At 40.6% G+C, this 19653-nt stretch overlaps 2 protein-coding genes across 16 annotated transcripts in view; one reads left to right on the forward strand and one right to left on the reverse strand.

The window, feature by feature from the left end:
• RC3H1 (ring finger and CCCH-type domains 1) overlaps positions 1-9320 on the reverse strand; it is a 63983-nt gene extending 54663 nt beyond the window's left edge. For 11 of the 14 annotated variants that reach the window (XM_085068738.1, XM_085068737.1, XM_085068746.1 and 8 more), the window contains exon 1: positions 8730-8852. The gene's annotated coding sequence lies outside the window, so the exon portion shown is untranslated. Of the gene's footprint in view, positions 1-1301; positions 1386-6671; positions 7025-8729; positions 8853-9198 lie in introns of those variants that run through there. The other 3 variants (XM_085068732.1, XM_085068733.1, XM_085068735.1) reach the window with 3 other exon arrangements.
• LOC146434267 (uncharacterized) lies at positions 8246-18864 on the forward strand. Of its 2 annotated transcripts, XM_085068762.1 has the most exons (3): positions 8246-9588; positions 11616-11670; positions 18287-18864. In XM_085068762.1, the coding sequence occupies exon 1, from the start codon at positions 8452-8454 to the stop codon at positions 9211-9213; it is 762 nt and encodes a 253-aa protein (XP_084924888.1). In that variant the 5' UTR covers positions 8246-8451; the 3' UTR covers positions 9214-9588; positions 11616-11670; positions 18287-18864. The 2 variants fall into 2 exon arrangements, with proteins under 2 accessions (XP_084924888.1, XP_084924889.1); XM_085068763.1 differs by lacking the exon at positions 11616-11670.
• The last annotated feature ends 789 nt before the right edge of the window (positions 18865-19653 follow it).

Below are 19653 nucleotides of genomic sequence, written 5' to 3' on the forward strand. Positions count from 1 at the left end.
AGTCCAGAAGACAAGCCTGCTGGCTCACATCTCTTCAATGGAATCTGACAACAGATGGCAACAAGCCAGTTACATATTAGTCTGGTCTACTCCAAGCAAGCAAAGTTTATGTAATTCTCACTTTCCTGAATAACATCTTTCCACTGTTACGATTCACTTACAAAGAAGTTACAGTGTCTAGGCTTCTATCCGTAAGGCCTGGTTGAAACAACCAAGACTGAAATTAAAATTGACTATATTGAAGCACTATTACTGATTTAGGGTAAAATAGAAATTACTAATGTAAAAGAGCTAGAAGCTGGATAATAGTAATAATAATATTTTTGAACTAGATTTAGAGAGCCAGAGATTGGATAATGATTTACTAAGATATGCCTGCTGCAATTCATTTATTATTCTCTTGATGAATTTGTGCCTACCTGGTATCAGGGAGGATGGAGAGAGGAGAGCCAAATAATTGAGAAAAACCACTGAGTGTAACCGAGCATCCTGCCCTTGGAGCCCAGGACTGGTACAAGTTGGTTCTCAGGCTTGGACTAGGACCAAGAACCAAGGGAGCATGTGCAAGGGAACAGGGTGAACAGTTCATTGTGATGAAGAGTATGGACCATGTCATAACTACTCATCGGGACCCTTGCCCACAATTAATCTGAAGACACTGCGCTTGCGCGAGCATATTTAAATGAACTTTGAACTCATTATAATACGAAGCGGGGATAGGTAATTAATATGTATAGGGGCTTTGTCTAACTTCACGCATATGTAATCTGTAACCTAATATAAACCTAGTGAAGTGCCGCTGAGGGTGCGCATGCCTTTGGAGGAGCTACCCCCCATGCACCCCAGCTGGAATAAACACATACCTACTTCATAACTATCTGAGTTGTGGAGTCCATTCCTTGCTTCATTAAGGCCTCTTTTTTAATTAATTCTACAGGAGGCCTTTTGACACAATTAAATGGGAGAATTACTCATAAAACAGGAAGGACAGCCTGAGTCGATGTCTCTGGTTTAACTAACCCAGTCCACCTCATCAGGCCAGTTTAGCCTAACTTATTTTTATCTTTCTCCATTTCTCCTTTCAAATTTAAAACAACAACAAAGTGGTCACAAGGGAGCGTGTCATTAACAATGCTCCCTAACTTCTCACCAGTTCCAGAGTAAGCGGTGACATTTTGATAGTCCTCAGTAAAGTCCAAGAGCAAAGAATACCACAGGTTGCTCCATTATCCAAGCAAACCATCCTGCAACTCTGAATTACAAAGCAATGAAACTAAGAGGCAATACGCCATCTCTGTTACCTGCATTAGCTGACTGAATTGAGTAGTGCCTCAGACCAGAACGAAGTTAATTTGAAAAAAAAAAACCAACAAAAACAAACAAATAGAAGAAAAACAGGGAATAGCAGTGCCCTCGCTTACAATATAGATGTATTTAAGTATTTTATTACCATCAGCTCTGGGCCGTTAGCTGTTATCACCTGCTAATGACCCACCCCGGTAACAGATGATGGGCCATCAAGGACCCACCACATGACTCATGGACTTATCTCACCCTATTGTCAGATGCTCCACCCAGGAGGGAGGAGCCAAGCATTCCCACGTGGATATAACCTGGCCTTGGAACTGCCTAAGTTAGCCCTGTCTGCTGGGTTCCCAGAGGACAAAAGCTACTACTGGACCTTCAGCTGGAGACCAGACCTTCCACAGGATCACTGCTTCAACTGAACTACTTCAGCTGGACTGCTACCACCACTCTAACCAGGCGTCAGGTTGTATTTGACTTTGCCAGTGCTTTTTCCCTTGTATTATTTCACTTATTTTTAATTTTTCCTATAAATTTTAATCCTGACTCGTGATCTCCCACTGGTTTGTTTTCAAACCAATACACAGAGAAAGAAAGATCATTAAAGAGAACAGAAGAGGTAAAGATAACCAGGGATCCAGGAAAAAAAAATACAAGAAAACAGAGCATTTTAGTAAGCAAAGAGATAAAGGCTTCTTAAGAGAAAATTTATTTCAAGTCACAAAATGTACATGGGAGAGTGGTATTTCCTTTGTAATTGCTTTAGTAATGTGTCAGGCTTTGCCCTGTTCAACTATTTTTGAACCAAAATCAACATCCCCTCTACAAAGCAAGCAAGACCAAGAGTTACTGTCTTTCAGAGCTGCTAAATAAGAGCTAGTAATTTTCCAGCTTCCAAAAATTACTGGATTTTGTCTACCCACACAATAATTAATAACAATGCAGTGACCAATGACAATTTCTGTATTACAATAAACAGCTATTTATCAAGATCTTTCAAATGTGATTAATTAGTTCTGTTTGCATTAGGGGACTTCAGTGATTTGGTATTAAGCCCCTCAGATACGGCTAGAATCAACTGCCCAGACGCTATGTAAAACAAGCAATTGCTCTAGAAGAGCTCAAGAAATACATATGCAAAATCATACATAACTGAAGATTTTTCGTTTGTAGAGGGTGGAGCCTGAGACTCGCTTCAAAATTCCTGCTCTTTCTTCCACACATGCATTGTAAAGCAGGACAGCATGTTGCTGTTTTCTATCTCCTCAAACCACTTTAATCTGTGGCACAAAACCCAGGCTTGATTTCTGTACAGTGAAACTGGAATTTTAACTTGTGACACATCATAAACAAGAGATAATTGCTTCACCGGACTCACGAGCAGATTTTTCAAGATTTCATTAGCACAATATTCACTTACAAAGTCAGGGGAAATTTTTCTACTAAGCCTCCCAGAGAACAGCTTACATCCAAAAAAGTGAGATTTTAATTATCATTAGGCCTGCATTAGGTCAGAATCATTAATGGCCATAAAATAATATTTATGCACCATGTCACAATTCAGGAATGCCACATAAGCTGATCAAACTCACCTCACTTTCTACTATTGCTTTTCAATTTAGTTTCCATTAATTTCAAGGTCTGTCCTTCAGTTCTTGCATCTTAGCACAGAACTGAAAAAAACCCCCACAGGACAAAACACTTTAGTCTTGCTGTACTGCGAGTGCCACTTTCACCAGATACAAACACTGGATAATGAAGTCCTAACACTTCCATTTGTTTGTACAGTTCTAACATCAAATAGAACCTGAAAGACTTCCATTTTAAAGTGGTAACAAAAGGAATGGAGGTGGAGAGAGAACAAGCTGAAAGAATATGACTTACAAGAAAAGTAAGTCAACAGTAAGAGTTTATTTCATTCACTTTTGAGGGGCATTTATATTACACAGTCATAGCAGTAAGACATAAAGAAATCACTCAAAGACAATTGCTACAAAAAGTGAAGAGTGCTAAGGCTAACGTTTACTTTAAAAAACTTAGCACAGAGAAAATGAAATGCAACCAAACACTGGGAGTGTTCCACAGAACTTAGTTTATTAACAAGCGGGTAATTAAGACCATACTCCTTGGCATGAATTTCAATTAACTGACTTTGTGATACTTTCCCTGAACCTCACTCCTTTTGCCCTAAAGATAGTGCCTAATTCTGAGTTGAGGACCAACACTGGCTGCCCTAATTTATCAAAAATATTTAGCTGCAAGTCCCTGAAGACGTCCAACACAAAGCAAAGAGATAAGATTCCTGCTATTGTAGTAGAAGTCTCCATTGAAAACAGTAAGGAAGTTAAAAGCTGTAGTTGAAAACCTTTCCAATTTGTTCACCATTTGAACTGAAGTAATTGCTCAAAGTAAGTTCAGGCAGAAGTGCTGAGAAGACCCTTAGATCCTGACTACAAGCACTGCTGCTCCATCAGCTGATCAACCAGCATTTTGTTAACAACAACAGGTTTAAAAACAACCATACCTCAGCCTTCAAAGCTTATCCTGACAGGGTATCAAACACAAAAGCATCTTGAAAAATAATTACATTTGGAATGTCCAGATTTTAATAACAGCCTGCTTTTGAAGAGTAGTTAATTAGATAATTTTAAAAATGCCTATTAAACTGGAACAGTAGAGAGACGAGACCAACCAGACTTTTCATGTTAAAACACAAAACAAACTAAAAGAAATTAGGAACCACCTGCAAGATCTAGATTTTCCCAGCCTAGCACATTTCAGCCATTTCAGCTACACCACACGCTTTTTTTCTTCAGTTGTCTTGTAGCTGACACAGTCCTGTCTCAGATGAATAAAACATGCACCCCACAAATGCTAGAAATTCAGCAATTGCAAGCTAATACTTAAAAAAGTTGTTTTGCAAGCAATCAGTAGTGAGAGTGGTCTGTTCAGTGAGAAGCAAGAACAACATGTCCTTATGGTGGTTTTAGTGACCATTGCTGGAAGGCATAACTTCTGCAGCTTCTGCAATGCTGAACCCTCCAGCTTCTGCAATGCTGAACTCCAGACCCACCCCAATACAAACAGTCCCTTCCATGTTCTTTGTATCAAATTACATAGCAACTCTGTCACAATCTGTGTGAAGCAAGTGAAAGATCTGTTCCTCCAGCAACACTTCCATTACTCTCCAGTTTAACTGCATATCTTCCATTTCTTATGTAGTGGAACAGGAAAAAAAGCCTCCTTTTGTGTAACAACCCCCTTCCCTCATCTCCCCTCTCCTCCTCAGAACTATCTCTCGTATGAAGATTTTTGTCTGTGCTCCTGTGAAAAGTCTTCATTTAAACAAGATACCTTACATTGTGGGCCTCTACCTATTTTGTACAATCAAGTGATAAAGAGAGATTTTATTCGCTATGTCATTTTTAGGCTTCCCAAAATACCTTTTTTTTTTTTTCCTGGGGGGAAAAAAGCCAACCTAGCATGTGGGGCAGAAGTTTTCAGGTAAAAGTCTGCATATGATGTCCAAGTCCTTTTCCACATGCATATATGCCCTGATGTGTGGCTTTCTCATGGGAAAGCACAGGTCTTTCCCATGAGAAATCCTTTTGTGTTTTATAAATAAATATAAGGTTTGGATGTTATTAAAAACAGTGTCCCAAGCCTTGGATGGTGCAGACCTGGCCAATCAGGCCTAGGGGGAGGTTTTTAACTGACCAATCTGGGTGACTTTTGAAAACTCTATATATATGATGAAATCAAAACAATAAAGGCCTTTTTTCCTTCTTGCCACTGAGAACTGACTTCCTTACTCTGCTAGCTGCTCAACAGCGACACTGATGCATATGCTAAGTGATGTCTACCTGCTGAAAGTTTCCCTAGGCCCCCTGCAGCTGCCTTCCTTCCATTAGAAAGCAATCTCAGTGGGAGGCTGGGAAACCCATCATACTTGCATGAAACACTCCTCTACACTTTTTAACACAGAGTGGTGCACAACTGGTACTGCCCCTGACAACACATCCTTACAGCAAATGATTTAGAATTCTTGCTATTTCTATCACCAAAGTCTCTTCCTTCTCCAGCTGATAGCACCAAGTACGTTGCTACCATGCAGTAACAAGAAAGCTGTTTCCTCAAGCACTCTAACCAGAAATTATGTTTATATCAGAAACATCTATTTATAATAAGCCATCAGGATTTTTGCACCTTCTTGCCCATTAACAAACTTCTGCAAATAAAAAGTTCTCATTAGAAATCAGTTAGCCTTTGTAAATCTAATACCAGTTCAACTTTCACTGTACTGGTTATGAAGAAAGTGAAACTGTTGCAAAAGATAATTATCAAGAGATGCACTTCTTCAGAAAAACAAGTGGTCACACTCAGTGATGGGAACTGCACATAATTCAGGGCACACTGTGGAATCTCTGCACAGAAAGGGAAGTAACACAACATAAGTAAACATTTGTGGTTTTCTTTCTCAGTTATCAGAGTCCCTAGACTTGAGACTGCATTACTGTAACAGAGCCTACATAGAATCTTGAAGGTCATACTGAAATTTAAGCTGGTGCAGCATGTTTATATGATAATATTTCCCAATAGGAGCATGTTATATCTTTATTCCTGTAGGATAATGGTTTCACATTCATTACCTAGGGTAATGACATAAATTTCAAAATACAAATTTCCCCCATGGCTTATCTGTCATGTACTTTGAGCCAGGTTTGTTTTCCTGGCCCAACAGCCAATGTTACTTAGGATGCTCCAGCAAACAACCACCTGATTTACTGGGTGTGGGAAAAGCCACCACAAAACCACACAGACTTTCATCTGCAAAATGATTCTGTGAATCCACAGGCGGAGAAGAATTTTAAATAATGAAAAGGCTTTCCAAAAATTACAGTTTTATAAAGGTCTGCTTAAAAGATACCTTATAGTGGCTTCTGCATCACTATTCTGAGAAGCTTGGGAAGTTTGGGAACTTACATGCAGGTGAGTTCCTTCCTACTAGATCAACTTTATACTTCATACCATTGGAAAGCTACAAATTCACAAGTTCTTTCAAATGGATGTAACTTTTTTTCCGGGATATCCGGCATGTAAATAATAATTCTTGGTATGAAATAAATTTTTTAAAAAGGAGGTAATTATCCTTCCTATCATTACATATTACAGATTGGGAAAGGTCAATTTCCTTAATATTCATGAAACACCCTTTTACAGCACTAGCTAGTTAAGACATAGAGACCCTAACTAAATGGTATATCAGTCTTTGCCATCACTATCTAAGGTAGCCACCATCAGCATCACCCAAGACTTCTGACCAAAACACAAAGAAATTTAAGTATTATTTTAAAATACACACTTACCAAATCTCAACTTCTGTGATGCTTAATTCAACAAGAATGATAACGGCTTCCACCCAGATTGCTGGTGAATCACTGGCAACACATCAGAAGTTTCCAAAAGCAATCCTGTTCATTTCTCTTCATGTGCTTTAGCATGAGCATTTTCATACAATAATACACATCTCAAGATGCTCCTAAATTAAACTTTGTCATATTAATGTCCACAATTTCCAGGTTCATATGTTCATCTGTTCACTGTAACATTAGTTTTTTTAAAATTATCAGCACACAATCATCCCAATGGAAACCATCCCAATCATCATAATCAGAAATTTCTAAAATATTTCACTCTAAACTAAGCTAGTTTGGATACAAAGCTGACCAAAAAAAACCCCCCACAAAACCAAACAACAAAACACCAGAAACCATGCAAGTTACCTCCCACTCATCTCAATGAAGGTTCCTGATGCTCCTAAGTGATTGACAAACTCAAGTCTCTAGTTGTCAAAACAGACTGCTCTGACGGTACCTTCCTTTCTAAATTTCCAAGCAGCCTGTCAGGCTCTCTGCTTTGACAGACCCTTTTCTAGGACAGGAAGTCAGAGCCAGAAGCTATCGCTGGGAAAAGATGCCTGATAACATCTGCTTCTATTTATGTTAGTGGGAATCATAATTTCATATCAGCATTGTGTATTAGTGCACCAAAGAAAGCCATGGTGCTCCTAGCGAAGCTTAGAAACTAGCAATAACATACATACTGCTCCTGAACACAGATTTTTTTATACAGCTATGAGGTCCCATATTAGCTTCACTGACTTCAAACACAGCAATACAGACTTTTATAGCTGATACTATTAACTACCTCCACATCCTTAAAAGCCTAAAAGAGGTAAGAAAAGGAAAGTTTAGGAACACATTAACTTCTGCCTCATAGTACTCTGGTGTTATCTAACAATTCTACAGCCATATAATGTGAATAGTGTAAAAATGCTGAATTTAACAGCTGCATTTCTCTTCCAGCAGTCATTAAATGACAGCATTGCTAAACCAGTTACAATGATTAAAGCAGCTGAGCCACAATCCAGATTACTTTGAACCTTTTAATTATTTTCACAAATTTTTAATTCTTTTCCCCCACTTCAGCCATTTTCAATATGGCAAAAACACACAGAAAACCATAGCTTTCACTGGAGGAACAAATTATTTGTCACACGGACTTAACTGAAATTAATAAAAATAAGAGAGACGCTCTGGCGAAAAGGGCATGGTGGAGGAAAACAAAACATTCCCAGTTCCTAGGAAAAAAAAACCCGCATCAGTTCCCCGCTTTAAAACAGGACAAGCCTTACGATGGCCTTTGAGGGCAAAACCTGACACCAGGACATTCGCAACCACCCAAGCACATTAAAACCCAACTATACCAACACCGTATCCCCACTATGAAGCCCTACCCACTCTGTGGGTGTAATCCAACAGCCAAAACAATGCCAGGGTAGAAAAACTAGTACAAGCCAGGGAGATCCTGTGCTGTTTCACCATGGTTTGTCCCCACGCAAGAGGGAGACGGGGCCACCTCGGTCTTCCCTCAGGCACGACAGACAAAAGAGCCACAACCCAGGGCGGAGTAATGTCCCGGGGACGGGTAGGGCTCTGTCATTATTTTTCCCCCCATCTCTGTTCTTCAACACGACACAGGAATTAGTTTCCTCACGAAGAGGCACGCAGAGCCCCTGGAAAAAACAACAGCAGGCGGAGTGGCACACAAAAGTCTCCTGTCCCTAGGTCGCCGCAGCTTGACGCGATGCCGCCTCTCCCCACCCCCAGCCGGACCCAGGCCCTCTCCGCCTCCCCCGCACCAGGCACGGAGACCCGCAGTCCCTCCCCGCCTGCCGGGCCGCTCGAAAATGGAGGCCGGCAGGAGCCTAAGGCCTGGGGAGGCACAGAATTGTTAGAACTGGAAAGCACCTCTGGAGATCATCTTGTCCAAGCGCCCCTCCTCCACCTCCTTGCTCAGCAAGGCGGGCAGAGCTCTCCCGCCCCATTGTTCCCCGCACCCCACGGCGGAGCCAGCGCACTCACCACGCGGGCTGGGCTTCCTGAAGCGCCCACCGGCCCCCTCAGCTCCGACACACCGGGGCTCCCGCAGCGCCCTGCTGCTGCTCCTCCAGCAGTACCCGCGGGCCCCGGGGCAGCGCCGCCATCGCCCGCCGCCTCCCCACAGCCGCTCCAGCAGCGGCCATCTTGTGTACCGACTGCTCTCTCCGCCTCCCTTCCTCCTTCCCTCCCTCCTCGGCACTGCCCGCCCCTTCCTGCGCCCGCCTACCCCCGCAGCCGGGGCGGGGCAGGACGGACGTGGGAGAAAGAGCCGAGGCACCGGACGGGACGGGGATGGGACCTAACCTATCGCCGGCTACGGGGAGGGACCTATCGTCGGCTATGGGGAGGGACCTATCGTCGGCTATGGGGAGGGTGCTTTGCGCTCCGTCAGGGACGGCGGGCACTCGCCGCTGCTCTCCCCTTTCAGGTGGGGGTTATTCTCAACTCTCACCTCCTCTTATCATAGTTAGCGGGTTCAGGGGTGGAGGTTAAGGCGTTTCACACACGGAGTGGCTCCTGGGGAGCGCTCTGTGTTTTGAGAGTCTCCTGAGGGCTCCCGCCCGCCATTTTCTCTCCTTCAGGAGCTTCTGTTGGCGAGCCCTGCGGTTGCCTCATGCCATCACGCCTTATTGCTTCGAGCCGGTTACTTTTCTTATGTAAAGGAAAAATAACACAAATTAAATTCCCGCGTAGGTGGCCGTGCAGGGCAAAGCTTTCCGGTTTTTGCGCACTAGTCCCAAGGGAAGGCGTAGAGCAGGGCTCGCTGCTGGCGAAGGCGCCTTGTAGCTTTGTATGCTGCAGGACACACTTAAGTCATCCTCAGCTTTAACCAACACTACAGGTAAGGTGTTTGGGTACCCACCAAGCTTTCCTGTATCACAGGAAACTAGTCAGAACTAGTTGGGATACTGAAGAAATTTTAAAACGAAATTTCAGAATGTCTTGCAGTCGTTTGTCTTGGAGCATTTACTGATAGTTTTCAATTATTACAAGAGCTAATTGTTTAGCATCAGGATATTTTGACTTGATGCTCGTTTATGAGAACATGAATATGGTGTAAAATACTAAGGAATTTATCCAGGTTTAAATTAAAGACCAAAAATGGCATTCAGTGATCGCGTTTTATTGTCCATATATTTTATAATGTCTAGGCCCTGCTAGAGGCTCTGTGGGATGTATCCTGGTGTGATGTCATCGTGCAGGAGGCTGTGCAGGGAATCACTGCATTTCTATTCCTTCATAACACTGTGTGGAGTATACAGTCTATTGTCAGTGCAGCATTGCATGTCCTGTAAATACCATTTAAATAGGACATCGTCAAGTCAGAAGTAGCCAGGCCCAGAGCTAAGAACCCGAGAGAGCAGCCTAAAAGGAAGCTGGGTTGTGACATGCAGACAGAAGATAGAAATGCTTACATGTGCATAAAAACTACATAGGGCAGGGTTACTCTTCAGCTTCTGTTTCTGACTCATGTACTGGTCACAGACAGATTCGCATTAACTTTACAAGAAATGTGGTAGTAGTAACTAAAAGTGTTATTTCTGTCTGCTTTTTTAAAGAAATCTCTATCATTTAGGCTTTTCCACCAAAGCAACCTTAATGCTTATCAAGGATCAGCATTTAAATATAATATTAAGAAAAGCTATTAATTTCTGAAAACAGAGTTTTCTAGCTACAGTCACAGGCATTTGAGAGGTTTTGAACACAGAAGATTAAAATATTTACAAGGCCACCTTTGACTTAGCAAGAGCCTTACTATGAGTTAGAAGAGAAGTGTAAATTGGAAATGTCCAAGGCCAGATTGAACAGGGCTTGGAGCAACTTTGTTTAGTGGAAGGTGTCCCTGCCTATGGCAGGGTTTGGAGCAAGATGCACTTTAAGGTACTTCCAACCCAAACCAGTTTGAGGTTCTATACCACAGAAACTTTTCAATCAGCAATTGTCATCTTTTGCAGACTCCTCTCTTGAATATTGCATTAGAAATGTGAACCTTGTTGCAGTTGTCAGTGTCCTGATCAGAAGCAGAACATGTCATTAGGAGCTAAAATGGTAGGTGTTCTTTGCAACCTTGATTTAAAGTCACAGAAGCTAGAAATGGTCAGGGCCTGAGGACATCCTGTTGCTTCCTAGTTTCTAGCAAGTGACTGTGTGGTGTTCTGGTGTTCTGTTCCGTCTGGGTTTTAATATTCCAGTCTGGAGGCTTCTACCACCTTCTCTTTCATCTTCTGTATTGTAGAAAAGTTTTAGTTTTCATGTAGCTTGTGTTTTCCCTCAACATTTATTTCCATTACCATATGAACACACTAACAATTTTCAGTAGTACAACATAGGTTACCATGGTACTACATTGTTGAAATTTAAAGAAGTGGGATATGAAATGACCTATGGTTCTTATTATGTAACACTGCACAGATGAGCACTTTAATTCTCAAATCCCATTTTAGACTTCCATCAGAGTCACACTTTTCTAATGTTTGACATAAACAAATTCACAAGCCGGCATTTTTAGGAATATAATATTGAACATTTATTAGGAGAACAAAGACTTATGGCCGGGCAGGAGTGGCTGGTGTGCCTTATTCTCAGTCCTGTGCCTTATTCATTTTAATGTGCGCTTAAGTACTTTCTGTAACTTACGTATTCATTAAGTAAAAAAAAAAATACTATTTACACTTCAATCATTCTTCACTCTATGCCCCTGTCCACCAGGCCGGAGCCCATGTTGGCCTTCTGGTTTGTCTCAGGGCTGAAGGCTGAAGTCTTCTTTAGCTCTAATTCACTTGTGGCTGACACTCTTCTCAGGGAGGTGTGACTGTAGATCACAGATGTCCTGGGATGCATGAAGTCTGTTGCTTTTTCTTCCTTCAGGGCGTCTTGATCTCTGGCTTTGTGGCTTACCAGTTTAAAAGACATCTATTACCATGTATTTCTTAACCACATTTCTGGCATGTTCCAACTGTTACATAGCTAATAATTCACTCTAACTTTGTTTCTGCTTAACTATATTTTATCTAAGTGCTACTTTACACAGTACCTTATGACTTTTAAATGCTAAATTAATATATGTGAAAGCCAACATTCACTATCCACTCATTTATCACATGTTTGTTCTTTATTCTGTTTTTTAAAAGTTCAGAAATTTGTAGATGAGCTTGTCCTCTCCTTGGGAACTGATCCCACTAGACACCTAGATTATTTTTAGTGCCTGCTTTCCCCAGTTGTGCAGTTATTTCTTCCTGCATGACACACTGCTTTAGCATTTGAAACACAAAACAAGACTTGTCTTTAGGATTACTGTTTTCAAATCTCATTTCAGTTTATCATTAAGTCTGCTATAATTTACTCCACTTGTTTATGATGTTGTTTCTTTTCTGTTCTAAAAAACCACAGGAATTAGTTTAGATTCTTCCACATTTAGTCTCAGTTTTCATCTCCTTTTTGACTTTTTTTTTTTTTCCCCATCCAGAAGGGCATAATGTGTAGGCATGGTTCTAGGATTTGACATTTGTGGCCACCCTAGTAATGTTCTTCAGATTATACATTAAAAATTACTCCCCATTTTAGCGTGTATGACTAAGAGAAATACGTACAATACCAGTATAACTGTCAAATGGTATCATCTCACCATTCAATTTTTATATTACTTCTTCCATATAAAAGTGATCTAGAACTGTGGTACCAGGATACCTATCTTTATAAAAAGAAATGTGTATTTTTTAAATGTCTTGGCAGTGTTTCAGTTTGCTATTTTAGTTATCAATGTGACCTGTAAAGCTGATACTGATGGAAAAATTCTTACTTCAAAACCTGTGATGTCAGAATGGAAGGCAAGAATGAAGTACTTTTCCAGGTGGCTGCAAGCATGTCCTCCTTGTTATCTCACACAGCCATGGTTCTTGCATGTGAACCACAGATAAAAAAGAAAATCTTTAGCACTTATGTGTGCTTGACCATCACATTAACAAAACCTAAATTCCTGGACTTTATATTATGCAATTCCATTGAAAAAAAGCAGAAGACTATCCATCCAACATAATTGCAAAAAAAATCCAAGATTCATTTAAAAGCATGCTCAGTGTCATCCAAGCCCATGGGATGCAACTATTAGAGCTAGTTTTATATGCTTACTTTAAAATAATAAAACAATGATAGCAAAATAGAACCTTGCACTGTGACCATGCTCAGTGTCTTCACCATAATACACAAGGTTTTGGTTTCCCATGTACGAAAGAAGCCTAAAGGAATGTTAAGTCCCTATGTGTAAAATGAGTGTTCTTCCATGAATGCTTCTCTCCCAAGCATTCAATTTGCACAAACAAATAATACTATATAACCCACCAAACATCAGATCTGTTTAAAAATGTTTTGCAGTTCTGTGATGCTGTTCATAATAAATTTGCAGAATATCAGTGCAGTTATTAATGTTTGTGTTTTCAGGCTACTTGAAATGCAAAATATCTATATAAATATACCCTCTGAGTGCAGCCTCTGTGGAAAAAGAAAAAATTACAAGGAGGGGAAGAAATATTGCTTTGATGATTTTTCACTAGAAGTTTCACTTCCTTAACTGTCCCATCTCATCATCCTCCTTGTCCCACTGGCGATGTGGGATGCAGAATGCTGGCTCAGAAGTACATGGCCCAGATTCTCCTCCGTGCTGCCTTTTTGCTTATGTGTCATTGCCTGATTTGCTTCGATCCCAGAACTTCCGGTGTCATTCAGCACACCTCTCTCTTTGAATAGAATTTGGAGCAAGAGACAGTACAAGAATTCGCAGCAGAGTAAGTCTGCAGTTCCACTAGGTAGAGCAAGGCAGAGCCAGTACTACACCACATCCTCATTTGTTCGGCAGAATTCAGATCTCAATTCTTTGACGTTTTTCTTTAAGTATGTTGTTCAGGTAATGGCAGAGGGATGTTTTATACTCCATTTCTCAACATTTTTTCAAAAGAGACCTGTAAACAAAAATCAGTTCTATAATACAAACACACATATATGTATTTATATGTATATATATGTGTGTGTATATATATCTATATATAGATATATGTAGCTGCAGTGTAAGCTTGATAAACCTCACAAAAGATTATTTTCAGTGAAAACCTATCAAATTTGTTTGGGTGGGCTGTTATTTTTTGGAGATCATAGTTGTATGGTAATTTCTGTTAGTCTTTTACCAGGTTCTACACATCATGTCTTCTTTGTCAGGCACACATGCAAACCCCTAACTTTTTAATAAGAATTTCCTCCTCCAATTTTAATTTTCTTTTCAGCTCAGTATTCTCAGTTTCCTCTCTCTCATTACTGTACTGGTAAAAAGCTATTACACATCATTCCAGCAGTTCAGTTTCAGCAGGAAACACTGAACATTTTCATGGTAACATTTTCATCAAGAATTACATCATTAATCCTAACATTAATGTTAGGGTTTTTTAACATTTGACATTTGAACTATTAATTTTTTTAATGTGCTTAAGAAGAAGACAGATTTTGTAAAAAGAAGTTACTAATCTTTTTATTGTTCATAAAAGATTTTTTTCAAGCTTCCTTGAAGGCTTTTATAATGACATGTCATAATGATGTTACCTAGTCTTCTTTGATTCCAGCAGGTGAAGGAAGCAGCATTTACAGAGGAAGAAAAAGGAAAATCACTGAAGGTTGATTGGTGGGTTGAATGAAAATTAATATCTAATACTGGAATTGGCTCCTATTACTAGGCAGAAAGAGATAGTGTTTGTGGTTTGTCGAGTTAACTGTTTTTGATGTTATTCTTCTACGTAAGCTACTGATATAGTTGCTAAAGAAAAAACAGTGAAAGGTTCAGAATGTCCTATGAGCACAGATGGAGCTTACATTGTGTATACATTTCTGAGATATTAAATTCATTTGTTTTTAGCAAGAGTGTCATCAGTTTCTCAGAGATGAATGGACATTTTTACATGCTCATTGAGGCACATGGAAGGCCATGGTAGGGGCACAAGTCTTACCCCTAACAAACCCCAATTATTTTGAAGTACACTGTTCTGTTAGGGAAATTTCTTTTTCTCATACATAAGGCCACAGTATCTCCAGCACCAATGCTTTTGGAGTTCTGGTGGCTTTGCTAGGCAGATGTGCTACCTGCACGAAAAATATGAGCCATAAAATAAGTTACTCATCTTCCGTCTGAAATTCTTAATCTTTACAACTTGAATGTAGTTGGACTTCAGCAATTTGAAATCAGAAGGTTGTTTATGTGGCAGTTTATTGCAGGCTCTTCTAGGCAGCTGTTTTTCTTACCATTGTTTCCATTAACACAGTGCTCTGGAAAAAAAAAAAAAAAGGAAAAGGAGTGTCCTGTATTTTCATACACAAACCCCACCTTCTCTTTGGACTTCCTTCCACAGGAAGTATGTGCATGTATGCACTTATCTGCATATTAAGCAGACAAGATAAAAGTGTTTCTACCCTGCATAGATGTGTCAAACATGGAAAACCAGTTGAGGGCAAAGAGTCATTCACTGATCTCTTGGTTGTAGCAGCTAAAATTCACAAGGTTTGGGAGGCTGAGGCTGAAACCAGCTGTACTGTGTTTGCATGGCCTGATTTTTGGTAGCAGGGGGTTACAGGGGTGGCTTCTGTGAGAAGCTGCTGGAAGCTTCCTCCGTGCCCAGCAGAGCCAATATCTGGTGGCTCCAAAGATGGACATGCTGCTGGCCAAGGCTGGGCCAATTAGAAACCGTGGTAATGGCTCTGTGATAGCAGATTTATGAAGAAAGAAAAAAAGTTGTTGCGCAGTGTCGCTGTTGAGCAGCTAGCAGAGTAATGAATGCATCGGTTCTCAGTGGCAAGAAGGAATGACCTTTATTGTTTTGATTTCATCACATATATAGAGTTCTCCAAAGTCACCTAGATTGGTCAGTCAGAAGCCTTCCCCCAGGCCTGATTGGCCAGGCCTGCACTGCCCAAGTTCTGGGACACTGTTCCAAAAACATCAAAACTTTATCTTTATTTACAAAACACAAGAAAACTTCTCATGGGAAAAACTGTGCTAGCCACAGCGCAGTTGTAATTGTGGCCAGAGGAAAGCAGGGTGAGCATATGTCAGAGGAGCAGCTCTCCAGACATCAAGGGGCAATGGAGAAGGAGGTGCTCCAGGGGCTGGAACTGAAATTCCTCTGCAGCCCATGGAGAAGACCATGGTGAAGCAGCTGTGCCCCTGCAGTCCATGGAGGTCCATGGGGGATGCAGAGCTCTACCTGCAGCCCATGGCGGAGCCCCACACCAGAGCAGGAGGATGCCTGAGAGGAGGCTGTGACCCCTTGGGAGGCCCATAGAGATAGGAGCCCACACTGGAGCAGCCCGTTCTTGAAGGGCTGCACCCTGTGGAAGAGTGACTCACGCTGCAGCAGTCTGGAGAGGATTGTTGCCTGTGGGATGGACTCGCATTGCAGCAGTTGCAAAGAGCTGTTGCTTGTGAGATGGACTCATGTTGGAGAATTTCATGGAGAACTGTCTCCTGTGGGAGGGACCCCACAGTGCAGCATGGGAACAACTCCTCTCTCTGAGCAGCAGCAGAAACCATGTTTGATGAACAGATTATTGGGCTGGTTTTTGGCTGGGAGAGCCTCATTGGTCTCTCTAGAATGGGTTTCTCCTGCTCTCTTTCAGAGCTCACACTGTCTAGTATTTGTTTCCCTGGCTCTGTGTACTCCCCTTTGCCCAAGTATCTCACAGGGAGAGTAGGGCTGCTGGTGGTGCTGCTATTAATGTGCGCACCATTCATCATTGGTTTCTATAAGATGCAGGTCTGTGGGGAAGGACCTGATGTTATCCTGAATCACAGTCAGCACTTTAGGAGAAGACAATGATGAAGAATTGGTTTGCACCAGGAATTCATGCCACAGCCCAATAAATCTACATGTCTGGCATGTACTACCATTAACATTAATGAATCTCAGCAAAGACCTCAACAAACAACAAAACTGTGTCCCTATGAAATACTATTCAGAAGACCAGTACAAGTCCCTGCAACTCCAGCCGCGTACGTTTATTTGCAAGACATAAATACAGAATGTGGTATATTTTACAAAGTCAAAAGAATAGTAAAATGCAGATGAACCCAATCACAGTTCATATAACCAGTACCTTCATAAGAGACTCTGCACGTGTACAATCTAGGGAATTGCTCTGAGTAAAAGTACAGAAAAAGAGTAACTTACATCCTTGGTGGGAGGGACAAATTTTGGTATCACTAACAGTTTTCAGCAGTAAAGGTAGAAAGAAAATCAGGATATAGCAGTCCTACCTGAAGTCTGTTAGGTCCCTGTAATTCTACACAATTATTAAACACTGAGCTACAGCACATCATAATAAATTACTGTTTCTCAGGATTTTGGAAGTTCTCTGTCATAAGAATCCACTATTACCAGAAAATAACAGCTTGGTTGCCCTTCATGTTTTGGCTTTTCTCTGAAGCCTGAGAGGTCTGTGCTCTGCTAACTTTGAATCCCATACCCATCACTGCTTAGGTGACTTCTTTGGTGTCAGATCTTACCGATGCCTTAAGGACCCTAGAAATAACACACTTTCAAGATAGTATTAATATAGGAGGTAATATAAAAGCTGATCTTTAAGTGGAGGCCTCCAGGAGCAGATACGGAAAAATGTCCATATAAGCCCACCCGCCATGGGGTGAATAGAGTTTTACAAGTTTAGCAAATTAGCATATTTGACAAAAATCACCAATTAGAAACACAGGTGATGAGGTAATTCCCCCTTCTGGTTCAGCCTTTTTTTGGAGCCCCGCTTGGTACTAGCTGTACTTTGTTTATGAAAATGTGTCTTGAAAGGCCGTTTTTTGGCCTTGGTATCCAGGGAGAACCAAGATAGGATAGGGGCCCCTAGAATGTGTTTGGTCTTTCTAGCTGAGGAAAAGGTTAGGAAAAAGTACTAGGAAGGCTACAAATATGTGTAAAGAATACAGAGAATATATAAAAAAGGCAAAAATCAATCAACATCATTACCAGCAGCCAAGTGACGGATATTTTTCTCAGAAAACAATTTCTCACTCAACTTCCAATTTTCTTATTCTTCAGAACTTGAAGGGGTTGCTTTGAAGGTCAGGGTTCTATCACAGACACACTGTTAAGTATAGTGTATATACAATGGCAACAGGGAAGGCTTTACCTCCCATATAAACATAGACTTCCTTGCTTACACCTTACAGCTTTGTAGGGCTGCCCAAATGAAGCCTGCTAATTACGGTTTACCACAGAAGGGCCTCAAGTTACAGACACTTTGCCAATGTGAAGATTCAGGAGCACTGTTTCAAGGAAGCTTTTAAGCACATCTTTCATTTTTTAAGGAGGTTAACATATTTGTATTTATGGCCACTTACCACACATTTTTGCACTTCCCTAATTTTCTTTCTTACTGCTAAACCAAAATAAAGATCTTGTAAGTTAGCAGCATGAAATGCAAGCATTGAAAGTATGAAAGTAACAGGAAAAAATATTGTTGATGCTATAAAAGATTTTACTTTTTTTTTTTTGCTACAGCATTATAATCTCTTGAGCAACTCAAGGGAAGTGCAGTTATAGCCTGATACAAATATGGCTACAGCAGATGGGTAAGCAGCTCTGGTGATAAGATGTGCACTGTAACACATACAGCAGTTATGCAAAATATATATAGGGAAAATTGATCTGACTTTCCCACACTCTATGGTTTCTTAATTTTGACACAGATTTAGACTTCATCATTGCTTTTTCACAATGCCCTACATAAGAAAGATTCAAAGTCACAGTGGTAAGACCTCTGTAAAACACACAGTGTGCAGCGAATTAGTATTATGTGCACAATGAAGTGATAACTTACATGGCACATCAGGTCTACAGAATATCAATATAATCCTTATCATTTTTTGCATGAAAAAACTTAATCTTTCCAGACCTATTTAATATAAAAAATTTATCCTGAGATACATAAAAGTGTAAAAATTAGTCTTTCTTTCAATTATGCCATTAAATCTGAGCTCGATACTAAAGTAATTATCAAATCCACGTTTCTCAGGAGGCAGCTTCCTTGGTACTCGTTCTTTTTCACTCTGCACCCCAAACCAGAAGAGATGCTCCTGTCATCCTACTGACCCTTTGCCAAGCTGAGCTCCCCAGTTTAGCAATGCCATTTGAAGCATGGCACTCAATTCAGATGTTGCATGGCAGGGACAAGAAGGCCACAAACAGCCCAGACACTCTTTCCTGGCACACAGAAAGAATAAGCACAACACCTTTGCATTCCTGCAATACTTTATGTAGTCACACACAGTTAGAATTGGCTGAAATACAATTGAAAAAAATTATTTTGAGAAATTTAGAAGAAAAAGGAAACCCTGTTCCCAACAAAAACCTAACAGCCAGGAAACAGTTATGCTAAGCCTGGTGAGAGACATTGCTTCTCCTCACACAGGCATGGGATATGTTGACAGGTAGCAAAAGGATTTTACACATGCATGGTGCTTTGCAGATGTCTTCAGCTCTGACCTGTGAACTACAGATCACATTCTAAAAAGTGTATTGCTGCAGAAGGGCTGCTGCTCTATTTTTAATGTTTAGAATCTCAGCAGAAAGTTTTGCACTTCTAATTAAAAAGATATTATAGGGTTATGTGTTTATATACCACAAGAGTACTCCTGGATGTAATTTTGAAATGGTTCTCAAATACTAAGTTGTGTCTTAATTCTGAATTACAATAATTATTCCTAATTACAACAGTTCACAAATTGTTTTAATACTCTTTATTATTCAAGCCATCTTAGTCTCTTCTATTGCTTCTCTCGATTAATATAAAGTCACATGAGTCATCTTTTGTCAGTAAACCCTCACGTCTTTGTATTTCTCTTATGATACCTCATGTCAGTAAGGTA

Source organism: Lichenostomus cassidix, chromosome 8 (genome assembly GCF_008360975.1).
Source record: "Lichenostomus cassidix isolate B80296 chromosome 8, HeHo_3.0, whole genome shotgun sequence".
Lineage (NCBI taxonomy): Eukaryota > Metazoa > Chordata > Aves > Passeriformes > Meliphagidae > Lichenostomus > Lichenostomus cassidix.

Coding starts and splice junctions, on each gene's coding strand:
- LOC146434267 (XM_085068762.1), top strand. CDS start 8,452: ATGCCGCCTCTCCCCACCCCCAGCCGGACCCAGGCCCTCTCCGCCTCC.